The sequence below is a fragment of the Mixophyes fleayi genome, chromosome 3 (genome assembly GCF_038048845.1).
Source record: "Mixophyes fleayi isolate aMixFle1 chromosome 3, aMixFle1.hap1, whole genome shotgun sequence".
In the NCBI taxonomy this organism is placed as follows: Eukaryota; Metazoa; Chordata; class Amphibia; order Anura; family Limnodynastidae; genus Mixophyes; species Mixophyes fleayi.
In genome coordinates this window covers 326,673,765-326,692,892 of record NC_134404.1, presented here as the reverse complement: position 1 = coordinate 326,692,892, position 19,128 = coordinate 326,673,765, and the positions used below count along the sequence as shown (strand labels likewise).

Genomic DNA, 19,128 nt, shown 5'->3' with positions numbered 1-19,128 from the left:
CTTCCTTGAGGCAGTCAAGACATCTATAATCTAAATGTTGCATGAGAGGCTCTTGGGACTGTCATACATTTAGCTTTTAAAAAAAAAATAAGCTTCCATCGTACCTCCTACTCAATTGTTTTTCCAACAAATGACATAGCACAAATAGGAGATTGAAGCCCCCTGGGTAGAGGTGATTCACGAGTATAAAATGGAAGAGCAGAAGGTATCATAATTCAGAAGGTGCGAAGGCTGAAGTTGTGCAAAGGTTTCTATATAATTGAAATTGACCCATTATTCACTAGTTGCCAGGGGAAATATCTATTACTTCAGTGGCTCTTCAAGCAGGAAATCAAAGAAGATAAACATGATATTATTCTAGAGAGATAATAGAAATTAACAAATGCAAATCTCATGGGCTAATCATTTCAAGAATAAAGAATAGGTTTTAATATGCATAGAAGGGGAATGGCAAACATAAATAATACTGAAGAATAACGCCTTTGTGCTTGGTCAGGGCAAAAACAATTATACATAACAATGTAACGAGGTATATTCAAATACATAGCCAGGGACACGCTGCTGCTGGTCGAGTTATCTACTGATGCCATACACTCTTGTAGATGGACATACAGGACATAAGACAATTCAGGCCACATAAACACAAGGCTTACCAGCTGCTGAGGAACTACAAGTCCCAGCACAGGTAGCATTGTACTCTCTAACTGTTGTACAGTTTATATTATATCTGACATACAATAGTCTAAATGGAAATATATACTTTGTATTGAGGATCTAACGTCCCTATAAATGTTCATTAATATACAACAGGATAGTTATTATTATTGTACTGCTATTGATCAGGGGCTCATTAATCAGAACAAGCCTTAATCACCATGACCAGTAGGTGATAGGGGCAGAAGATAGAGACTCTTATATGACAAATTGACATGTAAAGGTCTACATCTGCCGCCTGTCGCCTCCTTTCATGGTGGAAGTTGAACTCAGTCCTCTACCTCTACAATTGGCTTCCAGAGCAGGACATGAGACAGTGAGCGGCATCCTGAGGAGGATGCTGAAGGAGGAGACCCAACCGAGGGTTGGTAGTTGCTTTTTCATTGGACAAGGGTTTGTGTGTCACACTGGGTGCCACATAAGAGTCCACCAGTCATGCTGGGCGCTGTATGAGGGTCCGCCTGTCATACCGGATGCAGATATGGGTTCGTCCGTCACACTAGATGCCAGGTATGGGTCCACCCATCAGACTGGGCGCCATCACACGTGACGCCAGTTTTACACAAACTTTATGTGTGAAAGCTGGCATTCTATTTATATAGTATCACCTGCGTGTGATACTATATGATTTATTTACATTTTTTTCACTTCTATACAGAACTTCCCTATATACACATTTTTCTTTTTGAGATTTCACTTATACAAGGATTATTCGGAGCAACGTTGGCTGATAAAAAGAATCCAAGTTCAGTATTGATGATTTGGATATTTCTGTTTGCAACATTTGGTTGCACTTGTTTTAACATATGGCATTTAGGGTATTGCTTTAGCATCTATTTTTGTATTTAGTGTTTAACACCATTACCAGATTTCCTTATTATTATTTGTTCTACATACAGGGAATGGTAGTTCCCTAAGTCTAGTAAGGCAACTTTTCACTCGTGTGAGCACCCGGGGATAACAAATAAGTTGTTTTTGTACCAGATATGGTTCAGCCTGCCACACTGGGCACCAGCTATGGTTTAGCATATTAGACTTTGCTACTCGGTATTGAAAGCTAGACCATATCTGGTATATCTAGTTGAGCCATATTTTGTACAGATACAGTCGGCTGTATTACACTTTGCACCAGATGTCACCTAACTGCTATATTATATTATAGACATATTTTGTTGATACAAACTTGTTAAGTAACTCCTCAGCCTGCACTGCCAGCTGTTTAATAATATGATGCTGTAGCAGGAATTTACAGCACATGCACAGTCAGTTCCAGCTCAATGAACATACAGCAGGGCTGACTCTGCGAGGCACTGAGAGACAGTTTAAGGTAAGAGATGATCCTCATTTTTTTTTTTAAATGCAGCAATGTGGCGCCTCTCCACCAGAATTACAATACATAAACAAAACAATAGGTGTCTGTACAATGGGTGGTTTGTGCAGTAGAGACCATATGTTGTAGCTGGCCATGTGAAATTGCACTAAGTCATTGGTGCAGCAGTTATCATGTAGACAGCTCTGCCGTGATGAGGACCAAGCAGCCATGCCCATAACAACTGATGCACGTTGACAGCTTTTAATTTGCCGCTAAGTGGTAGCCAGTGTAGAGCAGGTGGCAACCACCCTTAAGTCACTGTGTGCTTCTGGGAAAATCATGGGTAACAAATCTTAAATAACTACTACTGCCAGTATATGGTCAGGCTTTCCTGCTGGCATTTTAACAGGCTAACTACTAATGGAACCAAACTACTAAATGTATATTGCTCAGTATCATCATCACCACCATTTATTTATATAGCACCAGTAATTCCGCAGCGCTGTACAGAGAACTGATTCACATCAGTCCCTGCCCCATGAGAGCGAGAGAGCGAGAGACTAGGGTAAATTTTGATAGCAGCCAATTAACCTACCAGTATATTTTTGGAGTGTGGGAGGAAACCAGAGCACCTGGAGGAAACCCATGCAAACACAGGGAGAACATACAAACTCCACACAGATAAGGCCATGGTCAGGAATTTAACTCATGACCCCAGCACTGTGAGGCATTAATACTACAGCATATTATGATAGTATGGCATATATACTGTGATGCCCCTGGCTGAGATATAATAAAATATCACACATACGGAACAGTAGATTCTAAAGGGATTGCTTACTCTTAATGTGGAAAATGTGAAAACCAGCAAAGGAGGTTTAAAGGAGGGTGGGGGATTATAGTGCCGGACTAAGCAACATTTCCTGCACTGAATGCACTTTGCTCTGTTGATGGCTGTTAAAATATTTAAGAATAAATAGTCCTGAATACTAATGTTCCTTACAATATTCACCTTCAGTAAATGGTGACCTCTTGTTAAGGTCATACTGGGTCACATTAATTGCATGAAATCAATGTCTTCCTACTGTGCTACATTTCTTGTTTTAGCTGCTATATATCAAGCCATGAATAACTCTGAATAATAGATATACCCAATAGATGCACAATATACGTATGGCATAAATAAATTAAACTGCCAATACACTGTATGTGCACGACAGAATCTCTTAAGCGAAAATAATGTCAATGGTTATCTTTAAAGGATACATTTACATAAAACTGAAAAATTATTTTTGGGTAGAGTACTATCAATTAAAAATAGATCCAATATATTGCTTGCCTAGGGTCACCCCATGTCTGCTGTAGACCAGTGATGCTCTCCTTGCTCCTGACAACATGCTGACTATATGTAAAGGATATCAGTGAGGACAGCCTCATCGGACCACAGACAACATTAGGATTGCAGATTAACTCGTGGGGATCCATTTTTGGGTGGATTTAGCTTTTACGCACAAACATGTACTAATTTAGATACATCACAATGTAGCAAATAAGCATACATTTAAAAGGGTGATTTTTAATAAAGAAGAAATACACATTATTTTAATCTGATACTTGCCATTTCATTAATGATGAATCTCAAAGTACTTTTGTATATTCCACAGAGGTGTTTCCGATCCTGAAAACACTACTAACGACTAATGTTACTGGTCTCTCCGATGACAAGCGATAGTTGCTCTGTTTTAATACAATTCCAAGAACCTCACAAAACGCATCAAGCTTGGCCACACACATACGTAAGCAGTCTGTAGTCTATATTAAATGGGTCCATGTCCTATTGGTTTTGACATTAGAAGCTTTAACAGCACATTTTTGCTGACACCAAGCTGTATCTCACTCACAACCTTCTCCTTAGGAAGATAAATACTTTCTTGTACTAATAAATTCATTGATTCTTCTGGTTGGGGTTCAATGTCTGACCCTGAAGTTCAAGAGCCCTCCATAAATTGTCTGACCTCTCACCCCATCAGAAGCAGGCAGTCATGGTACACGTTTATGTCAGACCAGTGTAATGTATCGCTCCAAAGACGGGAAACCGTTGGCGACTAACTGTATTAGGTTTTTAGCAAAGGTTTATAATAATGTGCAGAGTGTCAGAATAGACATCCTCCACCTTTGACAGTGTTAAGTGATACAATATAAAGGGACACTTATCAAAATTTAAATTGTGCATAATTTATGCTTAAGCACAGATTATGTTTTTTATCTATTCAATATGGGTATATTTTGTGCAAATGTCTCAATTGTTCTGCTTTGCTTTATGAATAAATGTCCCTATATAATGAAGCCCCAGTTGATATCGGTGTAGCTTTTCTCTGTTTCACCAGGATCAGTTTTAAATTTGCTATAAACAATAAGTAACTTTACTATAATTAAATATCATCTATGTACCAGGTAGCCTATGAAAAGATAATTGAATGAATGGCGCTATCACCAGGTCACTTCTACTACTGTGTAAGAGGGATGAATAGTATACCTGACTACAGTAGAGGTAAGATAATGACACTCCTTCACTCAGCAACAGGAAGAGGGCTGAATAGTATAAATTCCTATAGAAGCGGTAAGATAATGACTGTGGCCAGGGGGAGCATCGAATGGGTTAAACCTCAACACTATAGGATTAAAGTATTAAAGGGAATATGAATTAATGTAAATGTAAATATTTAATGTATGGGCTCTGTGGTGTCTGTTAATAACTGGTGCACAGCGCCAGAGAAAGCTAAGTCCCTGCGCTGGGCCCTGGGGGTATAAATGTATTTATTTTCATATTAATGTATTGATTTCTAATGCAATAGCCTTGTGTGTAAAGAAAATTTATTTATATCTGAGACAGGGGCAGGAGAGGAAATTTGTTTTTGTTTTCTATAACTGTCTGAAGTCAGGTAATCTCATGTTAATTAAACCTTTTCATCTCGGTTGCAAACACATCTGTTTAGCCTGTATACACAGCAGGGGGCTGCTGCCTTTCTGACCGGTGTGGCATTTCATTCTGCATCTCAGATCCTGTCTGAATAATGCAACCAGCAAGTTTTAGGATATAACAGACTAGTGTAAATTTTGTTAACTTTGCATTGCATTTAAATCCATGATTGGGGAACATATTGCATTCTGATACTAAAAATAACTCAGACATTGCGGAACCATCTAGGACAAGGGGGCAGTGTTACACCCCTGCCAGGCTGTGTCCTAAACTGTATAAAAAAAGCACTGTTTGACCATGTAATGTATCATTCCATCTGTACCTCTTGAAAGACCACTAGTACCACAAACTGGCGTTTAACTGTCCTTATTAGGATACTTGAGCTAATAAAACATCACTGCTTCAAGAACCTGCTTTGACAACTACTTACCCTGCTGTAATTCCTGTGACCACAAATTAGACCAAATCTAATCCGGTCTCCGGCTGTTCTGAGGTTGGACCCTAGCTTTACAGTGATAACGCTTTTCCAGCTACCTGCAGCTCTAGCCAGTGTGATAGGTCAGGGTTATCATCATTTATTTATATAGCGCCACTAATTCTGCAGCGCTGTACAGAGAACTCATTCACATCAGTCCCTGCCCCATTGGAGCTTACAGTCTAAATTCCCTACTATAGACACACACTTACACATAGACAGACAGAGAGGGAGAGACTAGGGTCACTTTTGATAGCAGCCAATTAACCTACCAGTATGTTGGTTTTTTTGGAGTGTGGGAGGAAACCGGAACACCCGGAGGAAACCCATGCAAACACGGGGAGAACATACAAACTCCTCACAGATAAGGCCATGGTCGGGAATCGAACTCATGACCCCAGTGCTGTGAGGCACAAGTGCTAACCACTAGGCCACTGTGATGCCATCCACAGCAACCCTGATCTAAAGGCAAGAGGTCAGGGGTACCAGCTCAAGTGCACTAGCAGTAAGTTACCCAGAGGAACGCGGTCCTGGATGCCACTAAGGTGTCCATTGGTGGTAGTAGTTTAAGCCCCTCCTACTGCGGTTAGAGGGCGCATTTGGGATAAAGAAAAGGGGACAGTGGCAAGGCAAGATCAGCCAGCAGTCCCCAGCAACACACGGATATGGTGGCATAGGAACTCCATCCTGTCACAATACCAATCTCTTACTCAGCAACAGGCAGAGGGCTGAATGGTAAAACTTCACACAGACAAGCAGTACAGCCTCTCTAATCAAAGAAATAAATAAAAAATACTATTTATATATCAATACAGTTTATCCCCCAACAAAATGCCACATGCTGGCAGCATTTATTGTAGTAAAGAATCATATATGTGACATCCTTCCATTTTGCACTGCTTCCATAAAAAAAAAAAAACAATCACAGACTACACATACAGGGTATAAGAGAGAGGAACAATAACTGAGTTGCAAGTCGGTAAGGAACTCCCACACACAGTAATCTCACACAGAATACACAAGCACTCTGGTAAAATATTTACCATTTGCATAGCTTTGAACATTTAGCAGGGATGTATATTATTAAAATGCTCGTCAAAGCTCGACAGAGCATCTATTTTAAATTAACCCACATATAAAAAGTAGTCTCAGATAGTCTAGAAAAAAGATATGTGTATATAAATTAAATTTGTATGGATACAATTACATTATGCCTTCCAGACAGGAATCAATGGATGTGTGTAAAGCTATAACACTATTTCTGCTGCTATCAAGACCGCTGTTTGCCTTAGACTTTCACTGGCTTTAAATAACCGGCTTATCTTATTGCTTTATTAAGATGATTTATTTATAGGTCATGCTATTTAAAAATCAAGTAAGCCCACTATATAGCACTAATATTAATATATAACTACAGTTTATCAAAGCATTGACAGCAGAACACTACTATGAATTCTTGGTAAGATTATTCAAATTGATTAAATTATTCATTGGGTAGTGTAGGCGAAAGGTGACCAACATAAATCTGTGCAAGTAAGAAACTATACAATATTTATAGGAATACATTTACTGTATTGCATGTATATCATACTTTGCAACTTTAACAGACTCGCCTCCATTAGATCCCGCAGGGGAGACCAATGGGCAAAGGCAGGGGGATGTGGTGCTGCAAACTGAATCATTTTGTCCCCACCCCAGCAGCGATATACCATGATAGCGTCCTCACTTTGAGGGGGCAGGGCCAAAATTATGCAGTGAACCAACCACTGAGGCCCCAGTCCCGCGACCTTCACTAGGAAGTGGGAGGGATCCGGGAGACAGGCCTGCTCTCCTGGGGGTCTGAGAAAACTACTTGAAATTTCTGAGTCTCCCGGACAGTTCGAAATATATATGGTAGTCCTTTGACTCAATGCTTTAGTTACTGGGTTTTAATAAAATGGGCAAAGGTCTATAATTGCCATGTTCTTCCCCGCCACCTTTTTTTATCTGGTTAAAACGTTTGGGTAATACCGATGCATGAACTACACTTGGATGGATTTTGGGCCCAATGATACCTCCTCTGTAAACAGTGCATATTCTTCTTTCTAGTCGGTTTTTTAATTATCAGCAGTAAACCACACAAGGCTTGTTTTTCCAGCATTTAAACATCTAACGAGCCTAAAATAACAGGTCAAGTCAGAATAGAAGGATGACATAGTTTTCATTTCAAAACTAAGGGACCCCTAAGAGAGGATCCCCTCTCTTAGAGGAGCCAGATTAAGGGTTCAGGCTGCCTTAGACTAACAGGCTTGTAGCACCCCTTTGCCTTCCATGCCAGGCTAATATTCAGTAAGTAAAAACTCCTCCTTAATTTAAAATCTTCCTTCACCCCTGCCCCTACCCAACATTTCTAATTATGTGTTTTCAAAACTCAGCTCAAGTTGGCTTTTTAAAAGCGTCATGGCAATCTTAAACACTTATTTTGTTTTCTTTAAAATCAGAACTGTATAGGATACGCTACTACTTGTGAAGATATGACGGTGGAGGGGGCTGTAAATCCTGCACCTAACGCAATCCTAGTCTTTTCTACTCTCCTATCCTCAAAAGCCGGCCCGAGGATGACTCATTGTCTTCAGCATTTACCATTTACCATACAAGATTAAAACCTTAATACATCTTTCTTTCATGTTTCATGTATTACTTCGCAGAGCGGCTATTTTATTTTCAGTTTATACCTCTCACTGTCACAATTTTTATACACTCAAAAAGATTTTGCAAATTAACCACTGTGAGTTTCAGCTTTCTAGTGGACCAAAAGAGTAAAAAAAAAAAAACAAAAAAAAAAAAAACACAGGACACATGGAAGTCCTTGTCACTCACCGGACTGTGAGTGCTTCTTCCCGGACATTTAGGAACCGTGGCCGTCCTCCATCCTGAGGGACTGCGCATGCGCAGCCCTTTCCATACCTCCAGTGTATGTTCCTTTAACTAATTGGCAGATCAGGCAACCTCCCTATATTAAGCACCTGTGGTCAACACCACGTTGCCTGATCTTGGAGTCTCATTCCCCATGAGTCTCTGAAGGTGTTCCTGTGTTTCCTCGTTTATTCAGCCCAGCTGATTCCTGTGGTTTCCAAACCACTTCTACCTCTGTGGTTTCCAAACCACTTCTACTACTGTGGTTCCCATACCACTTCTACCATCTACTGTATCATCGTGACTGTGAGCTGATTCCTATCCGCTGCCTCCGTGCACTACAGTCTTCTAATCACTTCAACTCTACCATGTATCATTGGGACTGTTAGCTGATGCCTATCCGCTGCCTCCGTGCACTACAGTCTTTCATTCACATCCACTCACCTGTTCATGATTGTGACTGCCAGCTGATTCCTATCCGCTGCCTCCGTGCATTACAGGCTTCAACCTGCAACTCGTCTGTGTTTCATCATCGTGACTGCTAGCTGATTCCTATCCGCTGCCTCCGTGCACTACAGTCTTCAACCTGCAACTCGTCTGTGTTTCATCATCGTGACTGCTAGCTGATTCCTATCCGCTGCCTCCGTGCACTACAGTCTTCAACCCGCAACCCGTCTGTGTTTCATCGTGACTGTTTGGCTGATTCCTATCCGCTGCCCCTGTGCGCTTCAGTCTTCAGCCCTTGTCAACTCTCCCGTGTTTCCTTGAGTCTGCTGCCACTATTGCTACCCGCTACTCTCCGTGATCAACTGTTCCAGTTCAACTCTGCTCCGGTGTCCCATCGTTACTGCACCTACTGGTTGCTATTGGCTACCTCCGTGTTCCCGCAGAGACCCGCTGCTGTTACTTCTCAGCGCTACTCATCCATCTACTACTGATCCGCTCTCCACGCCTTCCTGTGTTCCCTGCTGGTCTACCTACTTGTGCGCTGCACCTGCTAGACCACCGCTTCACCCATCCAGGGACTTTGGATCCTGCCGGCCTCCTGCCCTTCAGGTATCTCTGCACTCCTGTCTGACTGCCTTCTCCTGAACCACGGTATGCATACTTCCCATTGACTGTGCGGTGTATTGCATACCTTGCTGGACTGTGTTGGTTCTCCTCTGGAGTGTACTATCCGCTGAGTCTATTGCCATCATTGACTGTGTTGGTTCTCCTCTGGAGTGTACTATCTGCTGACTCTATTGCCATCATTGACTGTGTTGGTTCTCCTCTGGAGTGTACTATCTGCTGACTCTATTGCCATCATTGACTGTGTTGGTTCTCCTCTGGAGTGTACTATCTGCTGACTCTATTGCCATCATTGACTGTGTTATCTCATGCTGGATTACTTCAAGAGACTTTCTACATTGGCAGTGTTGTTCAGTCATTTATACATTTATATTGTGCATATTACTGTGGATCAAAGTCAAGGTGCCCGTGTATATATTGTGTTGCAGTCTCTCCCCGTGCACCTCCTCACATATATATTCAGTGGTACAACTTGCTAGTAGCAGACCACTGACTCCTGTTTACAGTTTCACCCGTTCCAGTATCCTCTCACATAGCAGTGGTACAACTTGCTAACGCAGACCACTGACTCCCCGGATACCTCCACTTGGATTCCATTCCTTCACTCAGACAGCGGTACAACTTGCTATCCGCAGACCGCTGACTCTCATCACCTCCTCGTTTCTGTTGGACATTCCTCCTCACTATAGCAGTGGTACAACTTGCTACCGCAGACCACTGACTACCTTCACGTGTCCTTTGTCCATACAGTTCCTCGTGTATTACTACTTCCATATTGCCAGTGCTGCTAGTCATAGACTTTCCTGAGCATCTCATCATCTGCTATTTCCTGTTCCGTGATCACCCCGCTACCAGAGTACCATATTACCACCTATACTGCTCTGGTAAGCCTACCACCTGGTGATCCCTGGGTAAAGACTCCTAGTGCCCGTGACAGTCCTATATAATAGCCACAAGGAACAAGCACTCTAATCTGGTCAACATGCAGAAAGCCATGGCCTGTTTTTTTCCCACAACTAGTCACCGAGATGGGAGACAACAGACATCATTGAGCATCTGGTCTTAAGTCCTACACCAGTTAGATGTATGAATTTAGTTTCATAGGTACTTTTTATACCACAATCATCCCACACCAGTTTGACAGGAGCCTTAAATCTCCGTTCTGTTGATAACCTTTAGGTGTTCGGAATGGCTACATTTTGGCTTTAAAACTTGCTTATACATTGAAAAGTAGGAGTTGACGGAGCTGAAACACTCTATCCTGTTGTTAAAGTCACGCCAGCTGCCCTTTTCTGCTGGCCTCTATAGACTGTTTTAAATAATTCTTACAACAGGTGATCTGATTTCAATCAAATACCTAAAAGTGATGACGAGCTTAGGTTCGAAGTCCTGCGAAGTCAAAGGTAACGAATATGTTGAATTCACATATAATTATAATGGAGCATTTAGTGTGCAATAACATGCATGTATATATTTTTTCCTTTCAAGTACTTTAAAGATAAAATATATAGCACAGCAGCTTAGGCATTCATCAACAGGCTTTCATTTCTCCCGTCTATGCCTTCTGTGTGTGGGAGTTGATGCTCAGTTGAGCCAGTCCCATGAAAATTTTAGATTCCTATCTAACAGCTGGAAAAAGCCACTTACAAGCATTTTGACAGTGCAGCCCTTCTCAATAAATGCTGCATTCACCTGTGTTTGTGGAAGTATTCATACAGCCTGTTCATAAAGAGAAATGTGAGCAATGAATCAACTCTAACTCAATAGCAAACCCTGCTTTAACCTTTAGTGGAAATAAACAAAAATGTTTCCTCCATTGTGTAAATCTAAGGACCTGTATAGAAATCTACAGTGACAGAGCTGAGAAATAGAAATGTTGGTATCTCTGTATGTCTGTGTCCTTCTCTTGATTAAAGTCCATCTGTTGCCTATACACAGCCATTTTGTGGGATGAATTAATATCCATGGACACACACAGAGCCGGAGTCATTAAGGAGAGTAAAGCATAAAAAAGGAGTAACTGTTTCTGGGCAAAACCATGTTGCACTGGAGGGGGGAGGGGGGAGGTAAATGTAAAATGTGGGGACAGATTTATAGGTGGGGTACGGCATGTCCTAGATCAACTTTAAATTTCAGTGTACAAATAAAGCTATTACGTATTTATGTGCTAGATGAAAAATCAGCCAGTATTTAACTGATGTGCAAAATAATAAACTAATTTGCACCCCTTTGCATTGATTAACATGGTTTGTCCCAGAGAACAATTGCTCCTTTTTTGCCTTACCTTCCTTAATGACTCAGGCCCTACAGTGTCTTAGTGGTTATTAGAATTCTGCACGGTACATAGTTTTTAGTTAGATTTATCCCACCATTTTAACACCTATAAAAAAAAGACATTTACTTTACAATGGATCCAAAAGAAGAAAAAATAAAAATATAAAAGTTGCTCAGGTAAAGCAAAAATATCAAAGCTCCCCCATCACAATTTTGTTACATGGTAAGAATACAAAATGGGAAATTTATCAAGTTGCACAAAAACCACCATGCTCAGATTGCATGCTGTGTGCGCTATCTGGCCATTCATAAGAGGAGGTACGATACACTTATTAATTATGAGGGCAATCATCATTTATTAGGGGGGCAAAGACATTTCTTAATCATCCTATGGAGACAAAATTATTATGAATATAATAGGAGTGTATGGTATTAGGAGGGATGTATGTATTACCCAGTATTGTTTTATTAATGTTTGTTCCCAATTGTAAAGCGCTGGTGCTATATAAATAAATGTTGATGATGATGATGATGATGAATATTATTTTTGCCGTTATATTGAGGCAATATTATTTTATAATTATATTGAATTGCCAATATACTTCATTAACAACGAGGCAATAATAATTTATTCATGATGGAGCAAAACACTTAAAATTTCTTGATGTGGGCATCATTTAAAGTGCCCATGTGTCGTACTACAAGCACCAGCATTGCATTTGCACCCATATGCATGTGGATCAATGTAACAAAGATGGATATATGGAAGTTATAACAAGACTCACGCTGACAATTTAGCTCCCATTTTGTCAGAGCCAACATTATTTGCCTCCTAGGTATAGATTGTCACCTGCGTTATTATGTCTCAGTGAATATGCACCTGCCCAGTGCTCATTAAAGTGAAGTTAGTATTACAGAGCTAAAAAAAATTGCATAACATAAATACAAAATAATCCTGTGTTGGTCATCTACCTCCACTCATTCGTAATCTATATTTAAATGTTAATCTGTATGCAGATGGTGCCGTTTATAGAATCACTTTGCATGCCCATGACAGACCATGAAGGACCAGAGAGACGTAGGACACACACAATAAGGTACCTGTCATGATCTTTACCAGACTGGATGCACAACGGACTTGCACACACTTCACCTCTCGCCTCACCATGCCATGTTTCTCGTTAAATTAATTGGAAGTGCGTGATGTGTAGAACCAAGGTCAGTGAAGGTCAGACAGCAACAACAGTCCATTTATTAGAACAAAGCAGCTGGAGAGTTTATAGTCTAATGAGTTCTCATAATCAAAGTGACTTTGAATTGTAACACAGTAAAATGATTTGTAAAGATCCCGGACTCACTGAAACACTGAGAGTCATGTCCTGAAACATATTTCAGCTTTCCTTGACAGAAACAATTTGTAAATCTCCATCTTTACTACTACTACGGAGGAGGAAAGAACTTACAGGAATTGCTATCCAATTCAAGGTTAGCAAACTATGAGCGCCTTGCCTGCAATTTCCAATCAATGTGCAAGGAGCTACGGCTACATCCAGTAAAAGGTCACGGTAGCCATGTCACTCACATTCCTAGCATTTGAAAATATTGGGACTGAGGATGCAATCTGTAGAGTTAGAACTATAGCTACAGGAGCTGGGACAGAGTAATCACAGAGAGTACATGAAATTCTGATCAGGCAATACACAAAAAACAGAAGGGAAAAGCTGGCTGACATGTGAATTCAGCAGCGTTTTATCAAGGCCATCAGGCTCACCGAAAATGGGCACCGATTTTGGTAGGTGCAGAAAATAACCTGGGGTTCTCTTCTTTGCCTCACACACCCTTCTGCCGTTATCAAATGCCAAGGGAGGAATTATCATCATCATCATCATCATCATAATTTATTTATATAGCGGCAGCAAATTCCATAGCGCTTTACAATTGGGAACAAACACAGTAATAAAACAATACTGGGTAACACACATTCAGAGAGGTAAGAAGGCCTTGCTCGCAAGCTTACAATCTATGGGGTGGTGGTCAAACTTGGCCCAGCAAACAAACAGTAGTGTAGAGAGGTAGCAATCAGACGCAGATCTTGTGGGTACATAACATAAAGTGATCAGCCAGTATTGTGTAAAGAAAACTCCTTGTTTAGGTCAGAACCTGTCCCTCTGTAAAATAGTCTGGAATATTCAAAGTTAATAACAAAGTCTCAATCCACCTTATTAGATATCACAGAGCAGCCCCCAGTAATTGAATGTTAGTTCAATCTCCTTAGATCCATGCACCGATGAGTCCGTTACTCTTAGCAATGGTTCCCATTTGACTTGCTTTCTAGCAAAATTTGGGCAATAACTGAAAACGCTGCCCATTCCCCAATTACATCACAAGCAAACTTTCTCCGAACTGAGAGCTGGAAACTCTGGTTCACTTAGTGCCAGAAAGCAAGGGCGCAACATGGTTGGGGAAGAGCAAAAGAATTCTATATTGGCCGCTGGGATGGTGATAACAGAAGATATATAATTATGCTTAATTTAGCCAACAGATGCTATTGGAAGCCATTTAACTGATTGTATCCACATATAAAAACAATACAAAAGAGGAACAAATGGCAGCAATGCTGGAACAAGACAGAGAAAGGACATGCAACTGTCTTAGGTTCCAGTAGCTATCATTATTATTAAGTTTATGCCGTTAACTAGCTATTAATTTTATACCACAAATCAGCACCTTTTATTGGTCTCCCCATATGATCTTTCATATATCCAAAGATCTGTGGAAGTGTAGAAGTGGTTCATATCAGTTGCTTGTATACAAAAAAAGTGTTGATGTGCAACAAGATGAATGCAGAGCTGGATTACAAAGCCTATCTGTCTGTCCTAAGGTCTCCTACTCTTTAATTGCTTTTGGACAGAAGCTCTTTCTGTGTGACTCCAGGAGATGTTCACTGGATGCTTAGAAGGTCCAAAACCAAAGTAATCTAATGAAAGTAATATTTTCTGCAGGATGCATATAGGGGTTTGGGGCCCGCTTATAAAATGTAGTATATATGTTCTTCAGCTGGTACATTGGTGACTGTTGTGACTTGCGAAAAAAGATGAAATTCAAACAAAGCATATAATTCAAACCGGCTGGTCTGTAACTCTGACAGTTATTGTAATGGATGGCGATCATACCGATCTAAGTTAAACAGCGTGCTGTGAACAAACATATACAGAGAGCAGGTTATGACCTAAAGGTAATGTGTGGCGGACAGTTAATGAGTTAATTGTGTGCACTCGTGATTTCAGAGTGTTTTATTACAGTGTTGACATGTGAGGACCTACCAGCAAATGTTACCATGCCTCATGAGATTAGCACCCCAGAAATGACCCACAATAATAGATCTTTTTCCTTTTTTCCTTCATCTATTTCAACTAATGAGGGAGCTCCCTGTTAAACAGTGAGTATATATCTGATATGAAATAACATTAAGGACATGCAACGAGTACCGATATCTAGTGCAGAGGGTTCTTCTCCTCTAACCAGTGTTGACATGCAGCTAGAATGTACCCTAAAAGGGGTTGGGTACTAAATAATGACTACATATATCCCGACTGCAATTTGGCCTATACGAGAAAACCGATGGAGGGCTTAACGATAGTGTTTTCGCCCGACAGCTTGTAAAAGAGACTGGACAGAAATGCGGCGCATGAACAGGCCGCCTGCCCAAAATGACGTTACTATAGAGAGCGACACTCTCATTACTGGTATTAAGGTGGTCGTTTAAGGACGCAACGGGTGTACCGGAGGTACAATGTTTTTATTAAAAATCATTCTACATTGTACCTCCGGTACACCCATCGCATCCTTAAACGACCACCTTAATACCAGTAATGAGAGTGTCGCTCTCTATAGTAACGTCATTTTGGGCGGGCGAGCGGCCTGTTCATGCGTCGCATTTCTGTCCAGTCTCTTTTACAAGCTGTCGGGCAAAAACTCTATCGGTATGTCCTCCATCAGTCTTCTCATGTAGGGCAAATTGCAGTCTGGGTATATGTAGTCGGTGAAGTGATTACCCACCGCCCTAAAATATCTATCTTAAAATAAATATAATTTTAGAAATACATGTAAGCATAATAGTACATAATAGTATACTTCGATTAATATACAGTACGACAATTTTCAAACCTTCCAATTGTATCTGCAAAGATAGGGATTATGCAAAGCAGACAATCCCATATTAGCAAAGAATAAACAATTACATATATCATATAGGAACTTTAGAACTTTTGTAGAAGAGACGTAATCATATAAAAATAGATTAGACAAATAGACAAAGTAACTATGATTGCATTGCATAAAATTATACAACGTTGAAGTAAAAAGGTCCGATAAACCCCAGTAAGAACATAAACACACCAACCTCCATATGCCAGTGAAGCTGTGCATTGTGCTGACACAGCGCGGTAACGCCGGTGCATTCAAACCATCCAATTGAACGATAAGCACTGGAAGGCCATAGAGAACCAAATACTTCACGTAAAAAAACAGCACTTGAGCCAAGGCCAGACCACCTAGAAGAGAAAACATACAGCACACACTAAAAATACTATTATACACTGTAACTATAGTGCAAACATTGAAAGACTGAGAAATAGTTAGTCAGCTTCAGAGGTCATGCTCTCCACTTCTTGGATGACCATTTCCTGTACGGGGCCTTTATACACGGATATTAAGCTAGGAGGTGTTCAGATATTTCTCTCCATCCACAGTGCGAGACATCTTTCAAATGATTCAGGGTTCATCAGGGGCGGGCTGGCAACATGCAGCCCGGGGGCGCACAGGTGGCCGCATCACATGACACGCGATGCGGCCGCGTCAGATGCGGCCGCATCGCGTGTCATGTGATGCGGCCGTCTGGTTATATATAGGTAATATATTTACCTGAACTGTGAGTAATATTGTTCTCTTTTAGGTATACTTATCGCTTACACACCATGGTGGCAAACCAATACTCATGTGACAGTAGCCTATTCATTCACTAGGAACTAGAGACATCACCGTGTCAAATGTTCAACACGCACACATGCAAGACTTGTAGAATTTGACAAAAAAACAATAATTTCCAGATCATTACTGGTGTGGTTTCATTTGTGTGCCTTCATATCTCTACCACCATTGGCACAATGACGTCTGTGGTTTCTCACTTTGGTTCAGGCCAGAAAATGTCTGCTTCCACCAGGCCTCTTTTATGGCGCTGGATGTGCAACATAAATCACTTTGGCTTTGTACTGGTCCTTCCAGGACAGTTCAAGTAGTATGTCTATTCACTGCTCCTGGGTAATGCCTCTGCAGGCTGTAAGTATTCCTTGATCTGCAAAATTCAAGCCCTTTTGGGTAGTGGATATGGCTGTGCACACTTCTGCATTGCAAAGAATCCCCCTAAAAATGCAACCAGTCCTCCCTTTATCTGTATGTACTTTGAGAGGGACACCCTCGATCCACCAAACTCAAATCTGTGCTTCTCTGCAAGCAGTAAATACAAACATTCATCCACCTGTAAAGACAAGTCTAACATATTTTATTGGAATCCCCATACAAAGGGGCCAATTCATGAGCCACCATGTCCGGCTGTGCTCATTTCCGAGTACCACAGTAAACGAACTTCCCAAATTTTTCTGTGCACCTTTATGGGGTGCGAGAAAAAATATGTTATGTTGCATCGCCACAGGGTGCCCCAGTGACTGTTCCGGAGTCACTCCGCAACATGACCCAGAGCACTGCAACGGCACCTAAGTGTAATATTACTATACGTACATAAGCAGAATATATGTGCAATGTGGCAGCTTTTGTTTGACAAAGGTCATAGAGTATTTTCTATCAGGGAAATCCGGCATTCCCAGAAAGGATATTCTACACAATGATGCTCATTACAAGGAATGAAAAACAAATGGCTAAAAAGGGCTGACTTTGCAAATTACAATAATAAATTGCAAGAATGTGAATGTTCAGCACGTTGGTAATACGGCATTATGGAAGCAATCATCTGCCTTCCCTGCTAATGTTTGTCTTCTGCAGGTACGATCCGCACAGCGCTCTCTGGAAAATGCCATTAGGTTGGCTGATTTGTGTTTCTCACAGCGTATCAGATGCCAAACATTTTATCATTTTCTACTTATCATAATGATGCAGGACAGAAAAAAAAATACAAATAGATGACTTTGTTTGCATCTCATTACCATTTAGATTGATATTCAGAGTGCATTTTCATAAAGCAATAATGGATTCTTCAAGTAGTCTCTATGATCATCTATAAGATTGCTAAGGCACAATTTGGAAAGTCTCTAGCTAAAGGTACTATTGTTTATTCCATTTCACTATACTATGTCTATTAGTGTATGAATTTAAATAGGGCAAGAATAAACAACCATATTATGATGACAGGTGGGTAATGTAGCCCCCAGAGATAGCTCTTAGTAATGCACTTACACAGGTAGTATGGCAAGTTACATGCATTATAATATTAGGCTGTAATAAGGGATTAGACATTCTAAATCTACAGTATCAGACGAATGTCATAACAGTATCATATCTGTGGACGTTTAAAAACTGAGAATGCCCCCCAAAATTTGTGACGTCAAAATGGGTATGACCTACTGAGATATGTGGCTCTGTGGGAAAAGGGGCTGGCATGGAATGAGGAAAGGTTTGGGCTGATTGGGGTCTAATTTGTCCCAATTTTCCCTGCAGAAATGCTGTTAAGTATGAACAATACATTACAGCACAGTAGCTTAGAGCACTGCATGTTCTAAAACTTGTCATTCAGGTCTCTGTTTTAGCTTACATTTCCATTTTATAAAACAATGAATGTTCTTTTATTGCTAAACTGAAAAATATGTTTAAATCTACAAATCTCACTTGGAAAAACAAAATCAGACCTTTAATTTGTAACACCACCTTTCCAATAGGATTAAGGCTTGTATGGGAATAGGTATGTGTGGGTGTGTTTAGTTTCCTGGCCCACTAGTTTATCTTTACTCTTGATGCGCCTTGCTCTTTAGACAGTAAGCTCTTCGCAGGGTAATGTCCTTGTTCAGTGACACCAGGGAGAGACCAAGGAACCCTCTGCCTCCTTACTCTCAACCCCAGGCTCGAATACCGAAAACACACACCACTATTAGAAAACACCAGCACATTTATTTCTAGAGTGGTTCCCCAGGCTGATTTTTTTTTTTAGTAAGTTTGCATAACAAGTGCACATTTAAAACAGTATATCGGCTCACAGGTAAACTAAACAACAGATTAACCCAGGGTTTCCCAAACCCAGTCCTCAGGGCTCCCTAACAGTGCAAGTTTTCCATATATCCTTGCTGGAGCACAGGTGTATTCATTACTGACTGACACATTTTAACAGATCCACAGGTGGTA

At 40.7% G+C, this 19,128-nt stretch overlaps 1 protein-coding gene across 2 annotated transcripts in view; it reads right to left on the bottom strand.

Moving 5' to 3' along the window:
* HHAT (hedgehog acyltransferase) overlaps positions 1-19,128 on the bottom strand; it is a 249,672-nt gene that overhangs the window by 169,450 nt on the left and 61,094 nt on the right. For both annotated transcript variants that reach the window (XM_075204201.1, XM_075204202.1), the window contains exon 8: positions 16,124-16,274. In XM_075204201.1, the coding sequence (XP_075060302.1) occupies positions 16,124-16,274 (151 nt within the window). The remainder of the gene's footprint in view (positions 1-16,123; positions 16,275-19,128) is intronic.